The sequence below is a fragment of the Simochromis diagramma genome, unplaced genomic scaffold, assembly GCF_900408965.1.
Source record: "Simochromis diagramma unplaced genomic scaffold, fSimDia1.1 OVJJ01000501.1, whole genome shotgun sequence".
Classification (NCBI taxonomy): domain Eukaryota; kingdom Metazoa; phylum Chordata; class Actinopteri; order Cichliformes; family Cichlidae; genus Simochromis; species Simochromis diagramma.
This window is the reverse complement of record NW_024387320.1, coordinates 5,938,177-5,960,544: the sequence shown is the minus strand read 5'-3', so window position 1 is coordinate 5,960,544 and position 22,368 is coordinate 5,938,177. Positions and strand designations below refer to the sequence as shown.

At 39.7% G+C, this 22,368-nt stretch overlaps 1 protein-coding gene across 2 annotated transcripts in view; it reads left to right on the top strand.

Moving 5' to 3' along the window:
- Positions 1-1,087: 1,087 nt before the first annotated feature.
- The window catches only part of fgf14 (fibroblast growth factor 14), a 109,950-nt gene continuing 88,669 nt past the window's right edge, over positions 1,088-22,368 (top strand). Inside the window, exon 1 of one of the 2 annotated variants that reach the window (XM_040005391.1) lies at positions 1,088-2,377. In XM_040005391.1, the coding sequence (XP_039861325.1) occupies positions 2,170-2,377 (208 nt within the window). In that variant the 5' untranslated portion in view covers positions 1,088-2,169. Of the gene's footprint in view, positions 2,378-11,119; positions 19,181-22,368 lie in introns of those variants that run through there. The other variant, XM_040005393.1, reaches the window with a different exon arrangement.

The window sequence follows — 22,368 nt, the reverse complement described above, 5'->3', positions numbered from 1 at the left end:
GAAAGTCACCTAAATATGAAATTCTCACAGTTAAGTTTTAAACAAGGATTTAGCAGATTCGCAATGTCAAGAACGTCACTCAGGAAACATTTTGTTTCGAAGTGGCCCACATCCCCAAGGAACCAGTTATCACAGACAACTGACAAGACCTGGGCGCCACAAAACTAGGCCATTAAAGTGGATTAATGCTGTAATTTAGAGGTGAACACACAACTTGCATAACATAAAAGGGCACAATTTTAAAATACAAAGGTATTTATTTTGAAAATGGAGGGATCAGTGAAGTGATTTAATGTGAAACATACCCCATATAAGCAAGAACTCACTATTCACCCCAGATTTATAAAATGAAAAACAAAAAATAGATCAAATACATGGAATAAGTGGTTCAGGTTTGATCTCAAATGAGTCACATACTCCTGTTGGTTCAATCACCCCGGTGCCTCCCTCCCCCATTTTCTTGTACTATAGTGACTCTGGTCTGTGTAACACCTGGGAATGGAGTCAGTGCTGTACTGAGCGACTAATGGCTCCTCTTCCAAACACCAACTTCTGCCATTTGTGCTGAGAGAGAATAATGCTGACAGACTGAAGAGTTATTAAGCGGTCTGAAGTATGGAAAACACATTTAACAAAAGACGATTAAACAACAAATGCACCGGTGGTTCCAAATCAAATTTAAAATATCTTGAGCCTGGGCTGAAATGATAAACTCGCAAGTGTCCGTGCACATACATGTCCTCTATCTCCAGAACCCCTGCTTGGTAAGGGCAAGGATAATGAACAATATCTCCTTCGCCTTTTGTCTGTGATGGAAAATCTATAAATCCTTAGAGATCAGCCATGAGGCAGTGGTAACAGTCGCTCCAAGCAACACTAACTGGGCCTCTGTCGTCAGGGATGAAGCAACAAAACAGAGCAAGTAAATGTGATTAAAAAAAATCCCCTCATATACAATTTTGCCTTGACATTTCTGTCACTTCTTTTGGTATCTTTTGCAATCGTGGCTTGACTTCTGTTGCACGTCTTTCCCCTCCTCCTCAGTTCAGTGTCTTAATCGGGGATCTGTTGCTTCACTGAGCTTCAAATGCTTAGATGACGTGAAACAGGTGCACACGAGTGTCTACCGACCTATCCAAATGAGTACTGAACACCTGCGACTTTAGAGCTATTAAGCACAATTTCTCATTTAACACCCCATATAGGTGCACAGAGCTGCAGCAGCTTGAGGAAGTGAAGGCAAAGAAATGATTTGTTTGGAAGAAACCGCACAGAGGTAACGGACAGAAATGCTTTTCACCAGACTTTTTCACCTGCGACACACACACACGCACTCATGTAATAAATAAATAAATAAATAGAAATATTGTAATATCCTGCAACAGCCTGGGACAACAGTCTCTGCCGGATCAAATTTTTTTTCCAAGCATCACCGATATGACGGCGCACAAACCACGTGTTTACGTAATGGAAAGCCAATCTTTCACTTTAACCCCTCCTACTCGTCTATTTCTAACAAGAGGGTCCGACGCCAAAGAAAAATGATGCAAATGTTCTTATACAGGCGCACCGTACTTTTGGAGATGCCAGTGGCGTTGTGCTGAAACGGCTTGAGGAGAACACCCCGAAAAGGGAGCAAACGCACACTCCAGGAATCACGGACACACACACACCAAGAACCCTGGCTTTAATAGAAACGTTGCAGCGTGGGGGCTCAAAGAAATGAAAACTGGGGTTGGTGCTGTCTGACCTCGCCAGGCAAGCAGGTTTGCAGGGGAAACGAACTGGACTTGATCCGGCAATGTGGTGTCTTGTTGGGGCTATCATTGCAGCAGTCTGTCCATAGGATGCATCCTCCCTTGGCTTTTGATGCTGTGCAGATCCACCCTCCTCTCCTCAGAGTGATGAACTAATAGGCAATGATTTTCTCCTCGGAAATCCACCGTGGTTTACTGTTTGCACGTTAGTTGTGTTTGTTTACTGGCGACCCGTCTCCTCCCGGTGCGACACATGCAATTTCCAGAGTATATTTTCTATTGTCGACTAGTTGAGGAGGCATTCTTTACACGCCAGAAGAAGAAAACACACCATTAGCACGAAGTGTGACAGACAGTGAATATTTTGTCACGTGAATGAAAGCGCACAGGACTTGGATATACCTATTTTTTTATGATACAATTGGTAGCCTTGCTCGGGAGAACTGATCCAATTGTGTTATTATGCAACCGCAAGGATCTCATCTATATCTGGGTGTTTAAGACACGGGATTGCTCTTCGCCCAAATCAATGTGGTTTCTTTGGAACATTTTCAGCAAAGGAACGCATATGCTGCAGTGTCTTTGTGGCAAGAGTCTTAAGAAAAACAAGAATCCAAGTGGTAAGCTCATCACCATTTATGCCTACTCCTCCGTTTCTCAGCGAACCGGCTTTATGCGTGCTTGTGTGCAGAGAGTTGAGTGTCTGCGTAATTCTGTTAATTTGGTCGTAACGATGATAGATCTGCAATCACATTTATGCAGCGAGTGGATCATGCAGAGGCTCCTGAAGGAGGGTGGGGGGTGGTGGGGGGGACGACAACTTATTCTGTGCTGCTACTACATCGGCGAGCTCAGGTCTTTTTTTAGGAGGGGGGCACAGCACAGACACACAAAGCCCCCCCGCTGCATCACCACGGCACCATGATCTTCTAACTTTTTAAATAACGCTTGCTCCCACCCCCCCCCACCTCTCTCTCTCTCACTCTCAGACACACACAGGGGCTCGATGGTATTTCAGAGGATCACATCCACGCACAGTTATTTATTTATTATTTCTTTTTTCTTTCTTTCTTTTTTCTGGACAACGTGATTCCCCCCTAACCAGATTATTCCATCCTCGGGTTGACTGCAGCAGTGCCCCCCACCCCCCCCACTCCTCTGCATCACCACTTCTCTATTAAATGAGCTATACTCGCTGTGTTTTCACCGAAACAGCCGGAGGAGACAGACTATTCTTTCATGTCTGTCACTCTACTGATGCAGACCAATACTCATCATGCGGGCCCTGCGAAAGCGTGATTTTTACACGAGCACCTGAGTTGCTCTTATGTTGACGAAGCCAGGCAGCTGAGATGCCAGTAGGGCATGTAGAAAGGGACTGGGATCCGCTGCACCGAAGCAAATCCTGCACTTGAGCAGTCGACATCGTTTCGATTTAGATTGTGCACTTTTTTCTGGTACAAAAAAAATAAATAAATAAAAAATCAGTGCATAAGCCCTGAATTTAGGATCACAGTAACATCATATATATTTTTATATATCCTGCCAAAACAAATATAACAACGCAGAGGGCCAGTGTACCAGGAATGCTTATTTCAACAGGCTGTTGTAAAGCCCCAGGTAGACAGCATGTAGTGCGGGCTACTTGTTACCTCATGAAGCGGGTAGATGGGCTGAGTAGCAGCACAGTTTTTCGACACTGCAACTGCAGTATAGTAGATCATCACCATACTTTAGTGGGACAATCGCGCTTTGCAGACACTGCAGGAGTGATAACAAGACACTGTCTACTATCAATTACCAAGAAGAAGAAGTTATATTTTACAGCATTATGTCTCCACAAACCTAGCCAAGGTTTGTGTTGGTATAGCTCAAGATAGGGTGAAAACACAGTTAGCCTCAGTTTGTGCCTTCAGTTTGGCAATACGCATTTTTCTCATAGGCCCAGCTACAACAGCTAATTTGGAGGCATTACAAGATTTGCCAAAATATGTCAAAAAATATAATAATAATAAACATCTTTGGAACTATTTTCTCATGCTACAAACTCCAAGCAGGAAAGTAGGATAAATTCTTGCTGTCTTTATGTTGTTCTGAAATATAAATATTTGTTAATGCATGTACGCCATCCATTTATTTTATGTTATACTGCATTATAATTGTTCTTACTCACATTTTTCCTGGCAAGCAGGAAGATTATGTCATCACCGGCCATAGGCATAACCTGGGTATTTCCCCCCCCCAAAACAAGGCAGAGTGTGACACTCTAAGTGGCTTTTACTTTGAAAAGATTTCTCTAAGCAATACTCATCTTCCATATTTCAGTATAAACAGTTATTCTTGCATTAGAGGGAAGCTGTACAATATAAAGCCCTTTATAATCAGTCAAAAATTTCTGGTGCTGATTAGACTCTAACTTATCTCTTCAGAGGTGCAGCATTTTCTACTAGTAGTTGGTGCTACATTTTAAATATGACAAATCAAAAGAACAAATTCTGCACCTCACTCATTTGTAAACACTGGTTCAGTTCTGCCCCTGGTTCCCATCTTCTCTTTTAGTTGAAGGAAATAAGCTGTAATTTTGAAAGACTTTTAAAAAATGTGTTTTTTCGTAGTTAATGGAGTAGACATTTATTTTTTGTCCTCTAAGTGCTGTTATACAACCTCTGCATTTGAGTTTTGCTACTATCTACTTTTGATTAAATTAGAAAAAATAAGCTGTAACAAAGAGGTAAGACTTTAAAAAAAGAACAACCAATAAACAGCAAATATGTACAACAATGTCTCAGTAGAATTGTATGTATATAACTCTTACTAGCATAAAGGCTATACATTTTTTTTATGTTCCTATTCCTTGCTGATCATATTAAAAGCATAATATTGCATTACAGTGGGCTCTGGAGTGATAACTGACTTTGGTCAGTAGAAAAGCCACTGCGAGACAGTAAGTTGTGTTTAACGCAATTCATCCAGTCAATCAAAGCTAAGACTTTGCCCTGACCACAAAATGGTCAGGACATGTGCTACAGCAAGTGATAGGACCAGTAGTTTACTGGGAAATGAAGTATCCACACTGCCAGGCAAATCACACAACTGACTTGTTTCAACTCCAAAAGGTGTTTTAGAAATTCTCACACAAGTTGTTTAAGTGCCATTGTGATAGTGGGACAGCGAGTCCTCTGCGTGGCCCTGTGTCAGCAAAGTGTTTCCTAAACTGTTCGCCAGGCCTGAGCTGCAAAGGCCTAGACTTAGTGCTACAGCTCTTTGGTTGTACTTTTAGTAACACAGCAGAATTGAGAGAACCAAGAAAGACCAAACCAAACAGACTGTATCACTATAGCTGCATTTTTGTTACCGTATAAACACCAGTCTTATAATTCACGGATTGTATTCAGTTTCTCTTTGCGCACACACACACACACACACACACACACACACACACACACACACACACACACACACACACACACACACACACACGCACACACAGGCTTAGTGACTGTACAGGACCAATTCATCTGGAGAGGTTTAAAGCAGAGTATGGATGGCACTTGATTTTATTCTAGCGTGGGTTAATAGTTCCCTATTAAAGGCAACATTTATTTTCTGTCACTGGGTGTGTGATAGCACAAAGTTACATGTGTGGAGAACTTGTCTTTAGGCCCTTGTAATTATGTACTAACTGGTTGTGAGCCCATTCACATAGGGTCTTCCCTTTTAAAAAATCTTTGAGTTCTGTGTGCATCCTCATTTTCCTTCACATTATCAAATTAAATTGCCCCTAAGCCTATAGGTCAGTGGCTTTGTATTCATTGGTCAGCTGTACTGATGTGCATGGATACATATGGAGTATTTCTTGAAGTAGACCACATTCTTTAGTGTTGAAAGAAGATGAGAGGAATCCAGTACCTGGTTCTCTAAAGCATCTCCTCTCTTCACAGTGGTCCAGATCAGGTTATGATAAAACATAGTGCGGTTCTGCATTCTGATGCAAGTGAAGGGTTGGGTTAAAGCTCCATAACACAACAGGATGAGTCACTTCCTTGTTGGATATGGCAGTTTGCCATCATGTAAAGCTACGCGTCCACTTTTAGCCTTTTTGCAAAACTGCCTTCGGGTAAAGTCACCAAGATTTTATACTCAGTGACCTGTTAACGTTCTTCCAGTTGTGCCTCTGTTTTCCAGCAAGATTGTTGTTTCATGTGGTGGCTTGTCCTTAGGGTTGGTGGTCTGGTACAACTGCTACTGTGGATCTACTCTCAATGTTCACTCTTGTGTAACAGTACGGGTACATGTCTTTGAGTGAGTGTACTTCATTAAGTAAATTAAAAGTGATGAAGCAGCTTAGTGGAAAGGACGTAGATATAGGACGTTTAACCCTGAGGCTTAAGTGGCAGTGACGGCTCTATAAATGCCCACACAGATGTCATTATAAAAGTTTGAGTGTCACTGAATGATGCACACATGATAAACCGTTTAATGAGGGTATTTGTAGTGTAGAGGGAAAAGTTATGTCATATGAACTGCGACAATCAATAACGGCAGATATGCGAGTGGCGCTCTTTGACATATCTTGGGCTGAAATGATTGAAATGTAGACGGTAAATAGGCGGGTTGTTGAAAGAGCAGAATTGCTCTGGGTGTGTGAAGTCAGTGGGTGGCTTCTTCAAAGTGGCACAGTGGCTCACTGACAGCAGAGTGACACTACAGGTGAGGTCACATGACACCCAGGCCTCCAGGTGATGTTGGCTCATAGCATGTGAAGTGAAACTTTTCTCTGTTATCTGTGACATAGTCAGAAAGCTGGACCTAAGACTCATTTAATTTAAAATTGAATTACTATAACAAAATAATTTCTCCTGGTTCTTTTCTATGATCTAAGATTATATTTATGAGCCAACCACGCTGACTATTAGAAGACTACAACCTTGTAGAGGTGCTTCGAACTGAGAAACGTTCATGAACTGAGGGAATGTGAGATATTTTAATGTAGAGGCTTATAAACCACTGTGAATTTCAATTTACTGCGTCTCACATTACCTAAAATAATAAAAACCAAATAAGTGTCACTGTAATTAAACAAAAGGCAATTCTTTGGATGCTAGGAGCAATTTATTTGAAAATAAAAAAAGCTTCTTTATTCACAAAAAGTGGCTACGCACGTTTGATTTTTACAGATTTTACACCAGATGCCCTTCCTGACAAAACTCCAAAAGGATTGTTTCTCCTTGAGTATGGAAGCAGGGATCTTCTGCCTGTTAGGAAAACGTGTCAACCACTACACTATGGAGCCACTAGCAATATGTAAAGCAGGACTTTGCAAATTCTACATTTATGTGCCACTAAATTCTACCTGACAGCATCGTGAGTAGGCCTTTAATACCTTTTAAGATCAAGCACTACCTCTGTATCAGCATCTTGAATGATAAAGTGGATTTCCTGTGAATGTATTGTCTGTCATGTTACAGTAAGTTTATGAGTCTGTCTGTGAAACCCATACAAATGCAACTATACACTGTTGTTGTTACTGTCCTGCTGTTCGTTTGGTGTCAGTTTCTGGTGTTGGTGTCTCTGGTGTTGGTGTCTCTTTTGCATGCAGTTCTTATCTCAGAGCAATTTATCGAATTTTTTTTGGGGAAAAAATGTACTGTTTCCCCCCAAAAATCACATTTTTTTGAGAATTTAAAAAGAGGGTCGATAATTATTTTTACAGTTAAAAGATACTTGTTCCATTTGTCTTACGTACTTGCGCTAGTTTAATTTGTGGTAACTAGGAAAATGCAGTGTAATTAAAGGGGACGGGCAAGATTCAAAGACAGACTCCTACAATTAGAGTAACAGCAGGGCTGGCTAAAAATAACTTCCTCCAACTACCGTTCCACGTTGCTAGGTTTCAGACAGAAACATTTCAGTAAGTTTGTAAATGGCTAAACTGCAGTAGTTACACACACACACCCTGAAAGATCACAGCAAAGATGTAAAAAAACAGGATTTACAGTTAAATATGTATCGCTTTTCGAGTAACCTTCACACTTTTAAAACTGACAGCATTTACTAAATCTTTTAAACTGTGAGTCACATTGATGAAACCTTTGTTTCTAAAAATATCTCAAGAGCATACATGTCCTTAGAATGGAAGTGAATATGCACAGAAGGGATAAACGTGTTTTGTTTTTATTTGATAAAACCATTTGGATTCTTGGAGATTCTTGGTCAAGGACTGTTTTTCTTCTCATGACAGAACTCTGTGATTATTGTCATGCTTTGTTGTCATTTAGAAAGAGACGTGAAATTAGGTGTTGCTGCAGTTAATATGTCAAAGATCAACGAGACAGATTTTTTTCACTTTCATCTGCTTGGGCAATGGCACGATCAGTTTCCCCTGTGAATTAATTTGGGCTCCGTCTCTCTTGGTTTTCAAGAATGTGACCTGAAGAGGTGATAAGAATCAAGTTCCTGGCTACTATTCTACCTCCCTCTGCGTGCAATCACGTTTACAGAGAAATCTCATGAGTGGGCAAATATATAAATCTAAATATGGTGTTTCTATACAGACAAAGACAGAAGCACAACAAGAAGAGAAGTGTTAGCTTCATGTTAATGTCTGTAAGGAAAAAAAATAAAATGAATGAAATAAAATATATCATGTTTACCATTTACATCTAGTTAATAGTGTATTAGTGTGAATTTGTATTAAATTCTATTCTATTCTATTTATATAGCCCCGATTCACAACAACAGTTGACTCAAAGCACTTTATTTTTTTAGAGAAAACCTCAACAATCAGACAACCCCCTATAAGCAAGCATTTGGCAACAGTGGTAAGGAAAAACTCCTTTTGAGAGGAAGAAACCTCCAGCAGAACCAAGCTCAGGGAGGGATCTGCTAAACCACTTTATTCAGCGCTCAACTTAAAACATATACTGTTTTTAAGGATGGATCAAATATCAAATACCCTGTGAAAGTATTGCTTATAGGAATACACTCATAGATACACTATGGAAAAAAACGACTGAGGCACAATTCTTAATCTTTCAAATCATGTGTTTTCAGTTTCATTGTTACAGGTGTATAAAAGCAAGAACCTAGCCATCCAGACTGGCTTTACAAATATTTGTAAAGAGAATGGGTCATTCTACAGAGTTCATTGAATTCAAATGCGGTGCAACCCTGGCGATTTGTCACTTTCCTCCTATAGTCCACCATCCACTGTAAGTTGTGTTATTGCAAAGTGGCAGTGTATAGGGTGTGCCACTGCAAGGACAACATGGAAAAGCCAAGAATAATATGGTATAAAAAGAAGTTAATTAAATGTAATTTATGTTGGGAAAATAAATGAGTATTTGCTGATTCCGTCCTGCTTATTTTTCCAATATCACAGGTTTCCTTTTGTTGTATTGTAAATTAAAAAAAAAAATCTTCTACTAAGGGGCATGCTATAAAAATGCAGCATTTTCCTAGCATTATATTACAAAAAATACCTCCTCACCACTAAACAGCAAACAAAGAAATCTAGTCGTTAGCAACTAGCTAACTAACTAGCAAACTAGCAGCTAGAAAGACGGATATTTCCTCGAGGAATTAGTGGAGATCAACCCAGAGATACAAATATATGAGCAAAGTGAGGATAGCAGTAGCATTTTAGATCTTGTGTTTGACCTTACCTGCCTGATCTTTAAATTTAAGTTGACAAAAATGATCCATTGTCTGTCAGCTAATCAGCTAATGTCTGTTAAATATCTCACACTCATTTTTAGATTAGATAATATCACAATGATATTATTACTCCTTTTTTTTAATATAGGCAAAGCATGAGATGGTTTTGTGTCTAGCTAATAGTATTAGGCTTTGCTTTCTGTACCTTGCATTTTAAGCCATTAGAGGTAATATTGCCCTTTTTGAATAAATCTGCTTTAAAAGGTTATATCTGTCTTTTGTAAACGGTCTAGTGCTTCTTTCATTTTCAAATAAACATCCCAAGAGTCAAGAGAGTCAACTGTATAAAGCACAATGAATATTTAAATGCCAAATAAATATCCTCAGGATGGGTTGCAGGTAAAATGCGAGCGAGAAGTGACGATTAGTTGATTGCTTTGTAATCTGAGTCATAGATACAGTTAGCTACCTGTGGTGTGAAATGTTGCTGTGAGGAATATGTGGCTAAATGTGAATTACAGTTTGATTACCATGGATGATGTCAGTTAAGCAAAATTAGACAGCTTTGTGATGAAGTGTTCTGCATTTTTTTATTAGGCTGTCAACATGCAATATAAATAAGCATAACCAACACAATGACAACAAGAAAAGACGACTGGAAACAAATGCTCACAATCATTTCCCAATTCCTTTTCCCACACTTTCTGACAGAAACTACACTGTCACTCTTTTGAGGTATTTATGATACAGAGTGGTGAAATTGTCAGTTGTGCATGTGTACTGACGTGGACTTGTCAGATTTGAAGAAATAACTTTAGAGAGTGTAAGAAATTGTTCCTCAGTTGTCAGTTTTATGAACTTCTTTATTTTCAATCAGTTCATTTTTGAGTCCCTTGAAGTCATTGAAATTTCTGTTTAGGTTATCAGTAATAACATAGGCTGGCAATCCGATTGTTAAGTGATGACGTGACGAATCCTACTTCCGGGCCTAAAGTAGTCTGCGTTTAATATGGCTTTTGTGTTGTTAACATGTTTAATGTTATGTATTTTCTTCTATTTAATCTCAAAAAGCTCCTAAAACAGTCAGTGATCCCTGTTGACCTCCCTCGGCTTTTATTACCGCTAATCATTTATTTAAGCTCAGTTTTTAAAACCTTAGGATGTAACTACAGCCCAGCCCATGCAGCAGTATATGAATGACTAACCTCGTATTGTGGATGGATTATCTCAGTTGTTCTCCTGGCTGAAGTTTGGTCCTTTTACAGCATCCTGCCATGCGATTACATTTGTTCCTGACCACCTGAGAACACTCACGTTAACTTTTATCGAGTGGAAAAAAAGTTAGCTTGTTTATATTATGCTAACATAGCTGTGTCGCTAGCGGTCACGTAGCACATCATTATATACCAGCTAGCCCAACTTCAGTAACCCTACAAACGTCACTGCTGTTTAGTTTCCTGTCTTCATTTATGCTGGAAGTGATAACAGAGCTGTACGTTTTAATTTGTTTCCAAAACCCCGCAGTCAGGACATGCTATATTGTATTTAGATAGAAGCTAGCGAGCTAACTCCCTGCTAACTTCTAACTCCGTTAAATGTCATAAATTCCGTTTTCTTGGATGCCTGGATGTTAAACTCAATTGTTACACCTGGTAGAGCAGAACGCTGATCATTTTATTAAAGATGAAAGACTTTAGACAGTTTTTCAACTCTCAGTAATGCCATAGTGATCGTTTGATATATGGACCTGCAGCGGAGTTTAGGTCCAGACACGGCTAGTGACGTCAGACTGAACAACCGGATAGTAGCAATCACAAGAGACCCATTAAATGAAATTAGAGTATAATTACTTTATGATGAGTCATGACAGTACCATATATGGATTACAAATGGCACTTTCCAAACAAAAAAAGACACTGTGCTCACTTTGTTAGATGATATTGCCTGCAAAGGTTGCATGACTTCATCTATTATTTTAAAACCTCAAACCGAGCATCTTGGTATTGCCGTCTTATTGTTGTTGCTTGGCAAGCTGCATCTGTAAATTTATTGATATACTAAACTGGGTGAAAACTTTGATTAATGAAAAATGACTGAAAACAAAATGTTTTCACTGGGGAAACTGAACAGGTCTAGAGACCAGTTAGTGACCACCTGGAAACCATTGTTAATGAACAACAAATGCATGTTCCCTGATCAGTTGCGAGTGGCTGCTTCAGGTCTCTGCCAGTTGCTATGAAATCAGTTGCTAAAGACCAATTCAATCAGGCCTATGAACTGGTCTGTGACACATGGCGACTGCTGGTTGCTATGGAATATATGTGTAAATTCCACAACCAGTTGCAAGTGGTTGCTGGAGGTTTCTGACAGTTGCTGCAATGAAATCGACAGATTCTGACCTGTCTACAAATACTAGCAAACTACTCTCTGAGGGGTAGTGAGAGTGAGTGAAAAGTGTGAAGCAATGCCCCTTTTGAGATGTTTAGGTTACAGTGATGAGGCAGACAGTGATCTCCACCAACAACATTCTCCAACTTCCAGCAACCACTTGCTAACTTGATGGGAAATACATATTTTTTCTTTGCAACTGCTGGTTCTTACTAACAGGTCTTTAGACCAGTGTGACTGAGGCCTTAGATACTGCTGAAGCCAGAATAAGACAAAGCGGTACCCATGAGTTCCTCAGAGTGACCGAGCCCCCACTATTGCATGACATCAACCCACAATTTCAAAACATGAGTTAAAAAAAATACCCCACAAAAGGAAAAATTGGAGTAAAAGAATTTTCTTTTGCATCAGGATGGTAGCATCTGATCTTGAGTTTCCTAACACAAGAGCCTTTTTAATTGAAGTCGATTTAAAAATTACAGGAAGTCTGCTTTGAGTAACATTTTTTGAGCTAATTAAGCTAATGTAAGCTTCACGTTGATTGAAAACCCTGTCTCCTGCTGATTTATGAATGTCTGCTCTAGTGAGCTTGATAAAACCTGAATACTGTAAGAAACCTTGAGTGTTCACTTGGCAGTTACAGATATCCTCCTAATACGCTAAAAGCTGCATGTTTATGGGAAAAATGTCAAAGTCTTTACTTGATGAGCCATACTAATATATAGCAATGTCATTTTTCTGGTACTAAAGCATGAATCTAGGTAGTACTTAGACTTCCCCATCTGCTTTTAACTGGTTAACCCAAAAACTAATGTAATTAGTCAAAGATATGCCTGTGGCTTCGGAGGTAAGCTAGATTAGTTCACTGAATTTTGCACTTGTATGCTTTGTTTTGGCAGCCTGAGAAAAGATACTGTCTTTACTGATGCCTGCCATGTCTAATCACGATGCCTAAGAGCTGACTGGAAAATTCGCCATGAGGGGTTTAATGTATTCAGTGTAAAAACAAAAAAGAAAAATGGTTCTGTTTTTTAATGGAGTGGTATAATTTAATATCCTACACGAAAGACCCGTCTGCATGTTTGTAGAGCAAGAAAACCTCTCTGCACACACATAAAGGGCTTCTGGCTGCTTCTTGGCCCTGTCACTGCACCTTTTGGAGGTAACCTTAAACTGTAAATGCTTTTCAGCATCCATCACATTTGACAATGATCCTGTTTGAAATTTAAAGACACAGCTTCAAGTTTACATATCTTAAGATTACCGTGTGAAAGATTCATTTCAAGGACTTTTCAGTTTCTCTCGCCTCAGTGTTTAATGGTTTTGTAGAGGACGCATGCAGTCCTGAAATAGCTTTCTCAAGAATACCAGAACATTGAAATACATGCTGTAATCATTGGTATAATAGGATGCCATGGATGTGAACTAAGATTTTTGTTATGTCCCTAGTGTATGTCAGACAAACTTGGAAACCTGCTCCCTGCTTACATTTCCGCCAGGATATGGGGCGCCTGTGTCAATCATTTGCTTTAACTTTGTGAAACCACAGATTTGAAATGGAGAAAAATGAGAGTGAGGCAATAGGGGCATTGTTACTCCTATTTCTAAATGATACTGCATCTCACCCCTCCCTACGCTGGCTTTTTACTCAATCTTCCAGTGAGGTCGTTCATAATAACAGATTTCACAGCTGAACTCGTTTGGAGAGACCACAACCCCGCTCTAACAAAAATGAAAGCAAGGTCTGTCCCTTTCTCAAGTACATGACACATCTCAACACTCGCTGCTTGCATGATCCCAGATTATTGGGCATGTGATAGGCTGATATCTGTCTTTCGCGAGGCTGCTGAGCTTTTTGTCTGTGATGATGCACTGCACTCTGATAGTGAGAAAGAGAGATGGAGAGCAGTTGAGAGTTAGACAATGAAATTATTGATTTGTGGGATCAGAAGTTTGAACGGTTTTACAGCAGAGCTGACACGGATGCAAAATGACTTTTGAAATTTGCCGTCATTATAAAAATGTATTGTGAAGTGTTGGAAATACTCTGGGTACAATCGATGTGGAGTGGAGGAGGAGAACAGTTTTAACAGGTGTGTGGAGGGCTTTTGTCTTCGAGCTCAGCATTTGCATCAATACCTGTGGCAGCATAATGTAGTCGGGACAGTCAACAGGTGAAAACATCTGAATAATCTGCACTGATTCAATGCTTTTACAACCAATGCACCATGTCCATGCGCCATGAAGAGTTATTTCCATGTCTTTAAACACTATTACAAGAGCTTCTCTGTATTCATTGACACTCACACCAACTGAACTCTTAAATAACTCACTCACCCACTGACATTTGGTCTTTAGAGTGAAAGCTGACATGATTACAGTGGAGATGTATTTAATGAGAGTATGTAATGTTTCCCGAAAGGAACCCCAGAGAGCTATAATTTCAGTCTTATATGTCAACACAACACTTTGGAGCCATCTACAAAGATACGATTGTCTAAATAAGAGGTCCTAAATGGTCACCAGAGGGGAAAAAAAGCTCTGCTGTAAAGACAGGGTTATTGATTAAAGCACACGAGAAAAAGAGCAGATCAGTTTAGACTAATTGTCTCTCACGTTTCACTGTAAAATTGGATAAATTGGCTTTGATTAATTTAAATGATGAAAAACTGAACCCTTAAAAAATACACTTAAATCTAAACTTGGAAATTACGTCTTTGATGGATGAATGAATGAATGAATGAATGATACAATAGCATACGGAACATGAACAGTGACCAAGAGTCATTAATTGCAAAGATTTGAGTCTGTGTTGATATCACTCTGTGTGCACAAATAGGAATACAGGCATTCCAGAGTTATCCTGACTAAATTTTCCTCAGTGGGATGGGACAGAAAGGTTTTCCCTAAATGATGAACAAGGATACGGATGCTAGAATAATTCAGGCGTGAAGAATTACTTCATGCTTGATTGGACTTGATTGAAATACAAAATAAAAGATGTGGGAAAAAAAAATACTAAGGCAAATGAAATATATCCAAGAAACAACAAACAGGCACAGTTTGCTGTTCGCTTCGCTGACAGACACGCTGCATTGAATTGTGGGAATCAAAACAAAACAACGGGGGTAATGGTACAAGAGTACAATAAGAAAAGATTTGGCTTCACTTTTATTTTTAGTAATATGCTAACATAATCTGATGATGCCTTCCTATTTTTCCTGAAAACCACCAGCAGCTGAGGGGTTAAAGGCTGTGCGAAGTGAGTCCATTTATTAGTAGTAATTTTGTTTCTAGGCCATCATCTAGGAGCGGGAAAGGATACAGTCATATTAGCATGTTGCTGATGCTGTACAGCAAGAAGGTTGGGTCATGTTCCCTGTGGCTCTTATGACAGAAATGTAGCATCTTCAACCTTTATCAACAACACCAGACTCAACATGCTGAGGTGCATGGTGTGTGTTTGTGTTACTGAACCACCATTTGTGTTATTACAAATCATACAACCAAAGGCACACGGCTTAAGTGATGGCTCGCTGTTGTTCTGGGCTACAGCAATGAGGACTGTTGGAGAGAAACACAGAGCCAGTTCAGCTGGGCCTGCTTCTTTCCTGTGCTGAAAGTACATTTTACTGATTTGATTATGATTGATTGCTGATATGATTTCATGACTCACCGCTGGCCTGTAGCTCATTTATTACTGTTGTCCATCATCTGACTGTGGTCTTTACTTAGCAGGATGCACTTACGTCTCTCTCTCTCTGTCATTATCTCTGTTGCAACAGTGTGTTTTCAGTGTACGGTGAATTTGTAATTGCGAAAAGCTCTTTATAAGGCAGCTGATGTGGTGGTTACCTCACAGCAAGAAGGTCACGATCCGCTGGCTCGGGCCCCTCTGTGTGGAGTTTGCATGTTCTGCATGCCTGTGTGGATTCTCTTTAGTTACTCTGATTTCCTTTGCCATCTAAAGGCATGCATGATAACTCCCTGTCACACAAAGGCCTAGATACCGGCATCCACAGGTCACTAGGGTAAAATGTGTATTACTTTACTATATGGCAAATGGTTGATGGAGGTTAGTGGTAGTCATTAGATGAAAACAGGTATGTGAAGCTGCACTGAAAATGTTCTTTTGATCGCTTTGGTTACTAGTAAATTGCTGTGATCACCTGTAGTTTGCAAACAAGATTGCAACATGTCTGCAAACACTCACACAAACTACTCAACAAACAATTTGAAATGTTCAAATACTTTGAAAGTGAATGTTCTCCATTTCTGGTGTGCATCACAATTTTTTTTTTTTTTTTGCAAGTGTTTGCAGACGTCTCACTACCCACCATGTAGACAATTCAAGACTATGGTAGAAATCACAAAGAGGCTTTTGGTGCAACTCCTTTGTGACCAGTTTTACTTAGCAACTGCCATCAACCTCCATTAAATACTAGCTGGTTAAAGATTTGCACACTTTTCCCTAGTGACACAGGATTGCCAGGGGGGTTGTTGACCTACATGACAGAGACGATAGGTTAATTAGTGATTCTAATTTGACCATAGGTGCGTATCTTGGTGTTAGCCCTGCCATAAAGTGATAACCTGTCCACTCTCACCCAGTGGAAGCTTAGATAGGGCTCCAGTATGGTTCTGTGTTGGTCCGACGCACAGCCTACGGACAGCTTTGCAGACTATCTTCTACATGTTGTAGCTGTTTACTGCCTGTGGGCTACTCTTGCTTATGCCGTTGTTGGACATTGCCAGACAGAATAGAGCAAAGTTATAACATACTAAGAAATGACATGGATCTTGGTGTTAAAAACAATGAAAAGAGTCAGCTGCTTATGTTTTCTTGCTGGTTTTCTTCCTGGCTGTAACCTGCTCTGACATACTGTGTTTTGCTTCTTCCATGGCTATGGTAGTTTCCCCCCCCCCTGACTAAACACAGAGTTTTGTTTTGGAGTGTGTCATTCTTGATACTTACAGTTTATTTTGGTAGACAACTCAGGGACCTATTCCTTTCAGGCTTCACTGTGCTTCTACTTCTGCCAGGTTTTGCTCAGTAGCCAGATTGTGGTCACTCAGTTTTTCAGCCGTTTCTGGTGTCTCGTGGTGCCCAGATAACTGCCTACTCTGTATTGTCTGTTCAAAGTTCAGTGCAGGTTTTGTCATAGCTGTTCAAAGTTTTCTCTCTGGACAGAATTCAGTTTGTCCAGATTCTGAGAAGTCTTTGTCCATGGTGTGCAATGTTGTATGATTTCTCGCTCTTTCACTGTGTCCGTTGATGGACCAGGGTTTCACGATTTTCCAACAAAATAGTGTAATGTTGCAATGATTTCATCTGGAGGTGATTTATTACCACCTGTTTAATTCTTCAGCATTCTGGCCACAGCAAAGAAAACTACTGTTTTTTTAATAAAGGAATAATTGCCATGGTTTGAATCATGCTGCGAGCAAAGACTTTGGCACTTTACTGTTTACTACTCAGTAATCATCTCATCTGGCCTGAAAGTACCTGCTTGGCTAGACTTTCTAAAGCCTCCAAGTAGAGTCCAGCAGGGTTGCAAGAGTCTTTTTTTTCCCTCTCTGACCAAATGAATTACAATACACTTAAAGGTTGTTATAAATTTTTGGTTCAGCATGTTGCCTACTCCGGTTTGAAGAGATATTTATTATAATGGAAATATTAAAAAGTTTGACTTGGCTAAGCTTTTTCCAGTTCACAATGCCGGGTAATTAACTGTTGTTCTCAGTGCCCATTTCGGAGAAACTGAGCCTCATGACCAGCTGGTTGAGGCGACTTTTCTCTATCTTCTTGTTGATATAGAGCTTTTTAACAGTAGGAGTTTGGGCTTGCTGGCTTTAATTTGTTCATGGAATTTGATTAAAATGAAGCTGGCCTAATTAGGCGATCATCCATTGTTTGTTGTATTTCTTTGTACTCAGACGATGTCCTTAGAAATTCTAGTGTGCAGTGTTTAGCTGGGTTTCATGCATGTTTTCACAAGCATATAAAAGTTCTCCTGGGTTTTTGGAAAAGGCACCTAACAAAAATGTCATATATCCTTTCTCTTCTATCATTGAGTCTTCTTGTCTTTACCAGTTTCACACACACGTGTACGTTCCACATTCCATCACTCCTCTCCCTCAGCACCAAGGGTCTGTTCCTGGCAGTGCTGGAGGTTGTGTGGTGGCTGTGGTATGCTGTGTAGATTTTTGCTGCAGTGCAGTAGGCAGTATTGTACTGCTGCTGCTTTCTCTCTCCTGCTCTTCTGCTCTCTCTCTAGCTCTCTCTCTCTCTATTTGTTTTTGTGTACATAGTTTGGGAGCAATGTTACACTTCCGAACACTTTCCCCGCAATTTTTAAAATCAAATCTATAAAAAATAAAAATAAAAATAAGCACGCACACAAAATCAAAGACAAGCAAGCAAACAAACAAACAAAAAACAAAACAAAATGGCATTTGCTTCAAAGCTTCCATCATATTTATCGTAAATAAGAGCTTTTTTCTGGACACTTACATAGGTTTGCCAACATTTCTATGATGGAAGTTCTTATTCTAGGTGTCATTTCCACCTCTTTCACATCCCTGTCTCGGAGTTCACTTCCCACAGTTTTAGGTGGGTCCCCCCTGTGGCTGTTGTCCTTTATTCAGACACAAAGCAAGAAAGGGAGAGAGAGCGAGAGATGATGACAGTGACTAAGTAACCTGTTTGTGGCGGTGAGTGCACGGCTCTTTGCACAGAAAGGCCAGTTGTTTTCTGTTATACACACTAGGCTAGAGACAGGGAAGCACTCAGATTCAGTATGTCAGATAGCAGAAGTGGAAACACACAAAGAAAATATAGCTAAGCTTGACAGCCATACAACTTTTGTTTTGTTTCTGTGGACGTGAACATTTTTTGTTTGGTGACTCAGTGATAGGTCTTGCTTTCTGTCACATGCAGTAGAGACTGTGTCACCAACACCATTTAGCCATGACATGACGGCGCTAGGCATTTCTGGTTACCTAAGAAGGTGTCAGCGCTATCTGCAGGATATGGCTATCTGCATGTTGGAAGGTTCTGGTGGGAAGATGTTGGCAGGGTCTTTATGAGTGGGTGACAGGCAAGATATGCACGTGTGTATATGTGTGAGAAGGTGGCCATGCTTATGTGACTGGGTTAAAAGGTTGTGCCAAGCACTGGAGGACATCAGGAGGAGTGTGAGAACCCGAGCAACAGTTCAAGGCATGCATCTTTATTTCAAATGTTATGACATTTATTGCTAAAATACAGTGAGAAAAAAAATCAAGTTAGCTGGCCTTTGGAGCAATGGAGGCAACATCTTTTGCTAAGATTGTGGAGCAGCATGTTCGCAAGGCACTAAAGGGTGAAGCAGTGCATGGTGAGTCCAAGCATGGAGGCTGGTGATGCGGGATAAGAATGTTGACATAGTGACACAAGTATTGCACAGGTATGCCTTTTTCCTGTAATGGATTGGTAATGTCAGGGATGGAGCAGTTCCTTTAATCCACAACCAGTTTCTTTAATGGGACATAGTAAAGTAAACTCAGCACTGACATGAGTATCCTGATTGGCAGTATGACTGACGTAAATAGTTTTCTTGTTTAATATGTGAACTGTTATCAATGCAGACTCCTTCTACATTAATAAAACTAATCACTGCATTGCAGATGATCAAACCTGAAGGTCACACGTTGTAGTTTCTGTGTGCTTGAGAGTTTGTTTGCATGTTCACTCTCTGGACTCTTTTTATACAACACCATGCCAAAGAGGAGGAGGTAATTTCATTATATATATATATATATATATATATATATATATATATATATGTGTGTGTGTGTGTATATATGTGTATATATATATATATATATATATATTTACACTGCTTCTGGAGATTATTTAGTATTATTGGTCTTGCATAAAATATAAAGCATTTTCAAGGCCAAGTAAGGAAGCCAAGTACAGTGATGCATGGCTGTGGATCTACAACACGCCAAATTTGACCCTCTCTTCTCTTCTCTGCTCTTCTCTTGAGCAGAGGAAAGTGAATGTTGTCTGTCAGCTGTGTTCTCACGTGTTTATACACAGGAATGACTGACACACAGGAATATGCACAGTGGGCTTACTGAAAACCTTATCATGTCTGCAGTAATGCCGCAGCATCTCTCCTATCATTCAGTCACAGAACTGCTCCTTAATAACAGCTTTGACAGACCTGCTTTTGTGGCAGCAGAGTCACGATCCATATGTTCCAAGGCCAAACTTCATATTGCTCTATTGTGATGTTCTCAGTAGGAGAATCTTGCTGATGTCTCCTCATGTTTGCTTTTAGAAGAGCAAGGTAATAAATGCTGAAAGACACTGCATTGTGTGTTTTAGTGGCTTAGGAGTGAACAAAATACTGCACTTAAAAGATTGACAGAAAGTCTCCAGAAGTGATGCTTCTGCTTTTTAGGTGAGGTGCTGGGCATCAATCTTCTCTTCTAAACACTTGCTTTGTTCCTAGATACTGTTTTAGCAAAGTGTTGAGAAATGCTGGATCATTCACTCATCAGCTAAAGGTAGGACAGTCTGTGTGAAGGCACACATGGTCTGCTGCAGACCTCAGGGACACATAGTTGTTCCTATTATACTACTTTCTAGTTTGCTCAGAGTCCACGCAGAGGAAACCTGCACAGTTGGTGCCTTTGTCGTGTAGTGGCTAAGCGGGAAAGTCACATAGCAGCAAAACGTTGTGAGGGTATGCTTATATGTGCGCCAAGCCTCTCCAATTTTATACACAATATGCAGTAAAATACACAATTGCTTATATATTAAACAATGTATTTTTCAGTACAGTCCCTTTGTGATGTGAGTGTCTATGAGCCATGAGGTAATATTAAGCTGAGATAAATCTGTAGAAGTTGTTCTAAGCTTTCTGTATTTCCTTCTGCATTGCCATTTGCGTGCCCTTCTCATAGCTTTTATGCTCTCTTGCCTCTCTGCGAGCCCTCTCCTCATATTCCCTTTGCTCCTCAATGTGGACAGCTTCTCTGTCCATGCTGGCAAAAAGCCTGTGTAGATTCTGTGAAGTCTGCTCATATCTGTACTGCTTTTTCTTCTTCTTTGGCAGAGGAGCACAAGGAGATTCTGGTTAAAACGGACAACAAACAACAGGTTACTGTTACTGTACTTGAGTCCTTAATCGTAACAGGAAGCTTTAAATCGCTCCTGTTTTTGTTTTCAGCCAATTCAGAGCCGCAGACTGAACTTATACTAAAAGTGTGGTTATTAAAATGAGCGTAAATAACTTGAAATGAATATCGATATGCCCTTTTCCCAGTATTAACATTCATTTTAACGTTGGCAAAAAAGCTGTCACAAAAATAATGACATTCACGTGCGTGTGCTTCCTGCTCCTCTGGGACCACAAAGTGCTCATTGAGCCTGATTCCAGCACATCAAGCATCCCCTTTGTCCAGGTTAGAGAAGTTTCTTTTGTTTTCCAAGTTTGGCTCCAAACATCTTAGCAAAGCAACAGGTTTTGTTGATTTCTTTCTTCTTTCTGTGTTCTGTTACCATTTTCCCTTTTTCCTGTAGTGGCCTTTTACACTAAGATATTTTTGGAGACCAATCAGGCCACCGATAAGTTGGATCTACAGCTTGATTTCACAGTTTTGTTTGTTTTTATTTGTTTTTTTTCTCACCATCACATTGATCTGCTTTAACCTCCTAGGACCTGGCGCCCACATATGTGGACATCACATTTTGGGTTATTTAGACCAAAATACTGAATTTTGCTCTACATGGGCCTGATATCCACTTACGAGGACATTATACTGCTACTGTTCTATCAAAACTTTAAACGAATATCCTCATATGTGGCTCTGATTTTTCATAAAAACAAAAATAAGATTAAAAAAAAAAATCTGGTAATTCTTTGTTTTTACATTCATCGGGCCCCAATATGACCAAATATCAAAGAGAAATTAAAAATGCATGCTGTGGAAGAGTTCGGGTCTTAGGAGGTTAAGATCTTGATCTTGGTGCAAACTAGTTTCCTGAGATTTTTCTTTACCACATTTGAATGTTGAAAACAAGGATAAAAAATTCCTCGTTGCAGACAGATACTGAGTCTCAGGTTGAACAGTGTCTCTTCCTTGAGATCCCATGTCAGCATGTTGCAGCTGTTGACTATCCCATAGTATAAGTGTAGAAATCCCATCTGTTGGTCTGATGTTTGTGCCAAATTCCCCTATTTCATGACTGGATATGTATTTTAAAGAGTATTTAAAACTAGATGGTGATATAATAATAGAGATTGATCATATATTAGATCGTATAATAGAGACCCCAGATTGTTTGTGACAGATAGAGGGTCTATATGTATATTTATATAAGCTCTGTATGAATGTGTGTGAATGGGAAAGTGTTTTAAGTAGTCATACTAGACTAGAGTATCCTATGAATATCAGTCTGTGCAGTTAAATACAACAAACCGCAGAAATAAAATAGACAATGTAGATTCTCATTAGAGGAGTAGTAATAATTATTGAACTGAATACTTACAGTGATTAAGATTTGTGTTCA